The 4,928-nt window shown below is 38.0% G+C and overlaps 1 protein-coding gene across 1 annotated transcript; it reads left to right on the forward strand.

The window, feature by feature from the left end:
* The first annotated feature begins 227 nt into the window (after positions 1-227).
* Positions 228-4,493, forward strand: LOC110269361 (uncharacterized). The gene is made up of 5 exons (XM_088506664.1): positions 228-1,363; positions 1,505-1,838; positions 1,917-3,487; positions 3,848-4,197; positions 4,261-4,493. The coding sequence occupies exons 1-5, from the start codon at positions 273-275 to the stop codon at positions 4,491-4,493; spliced, it is 3,579 nt and encodes a 1,192-aa protein (XP_088362790.1). The 5' UTR covers positions 228-272.
* The last annotated feature ends 435 nt before the right edge of the window (positions 4,494-4,928 follow it).

Raw genomic sequence — 4,928 nt, forward strand, 5'->3', positions numbered from 1 at the left:
ATGGGGTTATAACACCTCGACATAAAAGTCAAGATAGCAATATCAACGCCATCAAGATGCAAATACCACCATTCAAAGGGAGAAATGATCCTGAAGTTTATTTGGAGTTGGAACGTAAGGTGGAAAGAATTTTTGCTTGCCATAATTACTCTGAGGAAAAGAAGGTTCGTTTGGCAGCAGTTGCATTCTCTGACTATGCCTTGCTTTGGTGGGATGAACTAGTGAAGACACGACGGCGGAATGATGATCACCCTATAGAGTCTTGGGATCTTATGAAGCGCCTCATGAAGAAACGATTTGTGCCTTCGTACTACTACAGGGAAGTGCATCAGAAGTTACATCGACTGACTCAAGGCTCCAAGTCCGTTGAAGACTACCATAAGGAAATGGAAATGCTTATGATTACTGCCAACATAGAAGAGGACACTGAGGTTACTATGGCACGATTTGTGGGTGGTTTGAATAGAGCAATTGCTGATGTGGTGGAGTTACATCATTATGTGGAGATAGATGATTTGGTCAGTATGGCAATGAAGGTGGAGAGGCAACAACAAAGAAGAGCACCAAGAGGATTATCGCATGTTAATCCAAAGTGGGAGTCTCGTAGTGCTGACACAACAAAGACTAAGGGTGTTGAATCCAATGCATTGCTTGATGCTACGAAGAAGAAAGGTAATTCTAACTCTTCTTCTGCTACTTCTAGACATCGAGATATTAAATGCTTCAAGTGTCATGGTATGGGTCATTATGCTAGTGATTGCCCAAATAGGAGATTGATGGTTATTAGAGGAGATGATATTGTGTCTGATTCTGATCGTGGTGATGACTCTGATCATAATAGCATGCCATCTTTGGAGGATTGTTCTGATGGTGATGTTGAGTATGCAGTCCATGGTGAATCTCTTGTTGTTAGACGTGCTTTGAATTTACAGGTGAAAGAAGAAAGTCTAGAGCAATGCCACAATCTTTTTCACACTAGATGCTTGGTGGGTGGAAAAGTGTGTAGTTTAATTATTGATGGCGGGAGTTGGACTAATGTGGCTAGTACACTTATGGTGGAGAAATTGGGTTTGACATGTGTTCGACATCCTAAACCATATACGTTGCAGTGGTTGAATGACAGTGGAGAGATCAAGGTTGACAAACAGGTGACAATTGCATTCTCTGTTGGCAAGTATGTTGATGAGGCATTGTGTGATGTGGTGCCAATGCAAGCTTGTCATTTATTATTGGGGCGACCTTGGCAGTTCGACCGTCGAGCATTTCATAATGGTTATACAAATCGATTCTCCTTTGATTTTAATGGTCGCAAGATCACTCTTGCTCCTTTATCACCTAAGGAGGTTTACCTTGACCAGTTGAAGCTTCAACAGGATACCAAGGGGAACATGGGATGTGAGATAACAGAAAAATCTGAGAGAAAAGAGGCTATGAGTGAAAAGAATATAGCAAAAGGCCCAAAGGTGAGTGAAAAGAAAGAAAAGAGTCCATGTCATGAGAGTAGTACAAATACAAAAAAAATTAAGAAAGTTGAGAGCAAATTGTGTTTCTTTGCAAAAGAGAGAGATTTAAAGAGTGCTTTAATAGGCAAGAAAGCTTTGTTTATGGTTCGGTTTAGGGATACTTTATTCTCTGACACTGACCTTAACCCAAATTTGCCAAATAGCTTTGTCTCTTTGTTGCAGGCATTTGCCGATGTCTTCCCTACTGACGTACCACGTGGTTTGCCTCAATTACGTGGGATTGAGCACCAAATTTATTTTATTCCTGGTGCTAGTATTCCTAATAGACCAGCCTATAGGAGTAATCCTGAAGAGACAAAGGAACTTCAAAGGCAAGTAGAGGAGTTATTAGCCAAAGGTCATATCCGGGAGAGTATGAGTCCATGTGCTGTACCAGTTTTGTTGGTTCCAAAGAAGGATGGTACTTGGCGAATGTGTGTGGATTGTCGCGCAGTCAATAAAATTACGGTAAAGTATCGTTATCCTATCCCTAGGTTAGATCACATGCTTGATGAGTTATATGGTGCATGCATATTCACTAAAATTGATTTAAAAAGTGGGTATCATCAAATTAGAATGAACCCAGGGGATGAATGGAAAACTGCATTTAAAACAAAACATGGGTTATATGAGTGGTTAGTAATGCCTTTTGGGTTAACTAATGCCCCTAGTACTTTTATGCATCTGATGAACCATGTTTTGCGAGACTTTTTGGGTAAATTTGTTGTTGTTTATTTTGATGATATTCTCATTTATAGCACTTGTTTGGATGACCACTTGTCACATGTTTCAGCTGTTTTGGAAGTGCTTCGACAAGAGAAATTATATGCTAATCTTAAAAAGTGCACTTTTTGTATTGATCGAGTTATATTTCTTGGTTTTGTTGTGAGTGCGAGTGGAATTGAAGTTGATGAGGAAAAGGTAAAGGCTATTAGTGAATGGCCAACGCCTAAGAATGCTTCTGAGGTACGAAGTTTTCATGGGTTAGCTGGGTTTTATAGAAGATTTGTGAAAAATTTTTCTACCATTGCTGCGCCTCTCACAGAGGTCATAAAAAAGGATGTTGGATTTAAATGGGAAAGGGAACAAGACATTGCATTTCATACCCTAAAAGACTGTTTGTGTTCTGCTCCCATTCTTGTTTTACCTAACTTTGATAAAACCTTTGAAATTGAATGTGATGCTTCTGGGATTGGTATAGGTGCTGTTTTAATGCAGGAAAAACGAGCCATTGCCTTCTTCAGTGAAAAGTTGAATTTAGCTCAGCGTAAATATTCAACATATGACAAAGAATTATATGCTTTGGTTCGGGCTTTAGAGGTTTGGCAACACTACCTCTTACCTAAGGAGTTTGTGATTCACACGGATCATGAATCTTTGAAGCACTTAAAAGGACAAGGTAAGCTTGATAAAAGACATGCTAAATGGGTGGAATTTATTGAAACATTTCCCTATGTTATTGCCTTTAAACAAGGTAAAGATAATGTCGTTGCTGATGCTTTATCTCGGAGGTATGCTTTGATTACTACACTTACCTCTAAGTTATTGGGCTTTGAGTTTTTAAAGGAGTTGTATGTCACTGATTCTGACTTTTCTGCTATTTATGCCTCTTGTGAACATAGTGCATTTAACAAATTTTATAGACATGAAGGTTTTCTGTTTCGTGGTAATAGAATTTGTGTGCCTGCTTGTTCTATGAGGGACTTACTTGTTCTTGAATCACATAATGGGGGTTTGATGGGTCATTTTGGTGTGCATAAGACATTGGATGTATTATCTGAACATTTTTACTGGCCCCGCATGCGTAGAGATGTTGAAAAATTTTGTGCTAAATGTGTTGCATGTAAACAGGCTAAATCTAAGTCTTTACCACATGGTTTGTATGCCCCTTTACCTGTTCCTATGCATCCGTGGGTTGATATCTCTATGGATTTTGTTCTTGGTTTGCCTCGAACAAGAAAAGGTCGAGATAGCATTTTTGTTGTGGTAGACAGATTTAGTAAAATGGCTCATTTTATTGCATGCCATAAAACTGATGATGCGACAAATATTACTGATCTATTCTTTCGAGAGGTTGTGCGTTTGCATGGTGTTCCCCAAACTATTGTTTCTGATCGTGACGTCAAATTTTTGAGTCATTTTTGGAAAGTTTTATGGGGTAAATTAGGCACAAAATTATTATACTCTACTACTTGTCATCCTCAAACTGATGGTCAAACTGAAGTAGTAAATAGAACATTAGGGACCTTATTACGTGCTGTTGTTGGTAAGAATTTGAAAACTTGGGAAGATTGTTTACCTTTTATTGAGTTTGCTTATAATAGAACTACTCATTCTTCTACTGGGTTTTCTCCTTTTGAACTTGTTTATGGTTTTAATCCTTTAACTGTTTTGGACTTATTACCTTTGCCTTTGAGTGATATTGTTAGCTTGGATGCAGAAGGTAAAGTTGAAAAGGTTAAAGCAATGCACTTGAAAGCACGTGAATCGCTTGAACAGAAAAATAAGTTGATAGCCCAACGGGTGAATAAAGGTCGAAGACAACTTATCTTTGAACCTGGTGACTGGGTATGGGTTCATTTGAGAAAAGAGAGATTTCCTACTCAAAGAAAATCCAAGTTAGACCCTAGGGGTGATGGTCCATTTCAAGTGCTCGAAAGGGTCAATGACAATGCTTACAAGATTGACCTTCCAGGTGCGTATAATGTATCAGCTACTTTTAATGTCTCTGACCTATCTCCTTTTGCTTGTGATGCAGATTCGAGGACGAATCTTTTTCAGGAGGGAGGGAATGATACGAGCCCTATGGAACAAATTGAGAACTGTCATATGCCAATTGGTCCAATTACAAGAGCAACAACTAAGAGAATAAAAGAAGGTTTTGCAAACATGGCTAAATCATGTGTTCAGGAGATGCATCAAGAATTGGGCAAGACAATGATTAACGATTATCAAAAGCCACACGTCTTACTATTTTACAAGATGCATTGAAGACTCTCATTAGTCAAGATGAATTAAAAGAGACATCACTTTCTTAGAATTTATTCTATGTTTATTTTATTTTTGTTATTTGTTTGTTTTAGGCCCAATTATGATTTGGCCCATATTTTATTCTAGTGAACTTATGAGTTAGGGATTTAAATTTAAGAGGTATAAAAACCCTCTAAACCCTAGTAGCCATTTTTTTTTTAATTTTTTATGAATGAAATTTTCTTTGAGTTTCTTTGAGAAACTTGGGTGTGAACAGGTGAGATAGAGTGATTCCCTTAATTGTTGCATCAGGAAATCAAATTGAGGTAGAGAAGTCCCTTTCTTTGATCTTCCATCTTATCCTGTGTTACGTTCCGTATCAATTCTTGTTTGGCGCATTTAGTTACCAAAAATTGTAAATGGTAAATGTAAGAGGTGAAAGAGCTAAATGTAAGT

This window comes from Arachis ipaensis, chromosome B3 (assembly GCF_059453495.1).
Source record: "Arachis ipaensis isolate K30076 ecotype BB chromosome B3, ASM5945349v1, whole genome shotgun sequence".
NCBI classification, from domain to species: Eukaryota; Viridiplantae; Streptophyta; class Magnoliopsida; order Fabales; family Fabaceae; genus Arachis; species Arachis ipaensis.

Excerpts from the sequence above, each read along its gene's own strand:
- LOC110269361 (XM_088506664.1), top strand. The coding sequence starts at position 273 with ATGAAGCGCCTCATGAAGAAACGATTTGTGCCTTCGTACTACTACAGG. Across the intron at positions 3,488-3,847 it reads CGAGATAGCATTTTTGTTGT|GTTTTCTCCTTTTGAACTTG; the intron begins GGTAGACAGATT and ends TTCTTCTACTGG. Across the intron at positions 4,198-4,260 it reads TTACAAGATTGACCTTCCAG|ATTCGAGGACGAATCTTTTT; the intron begins GTGCGTATAATG and ends CTTGTGATGCAG.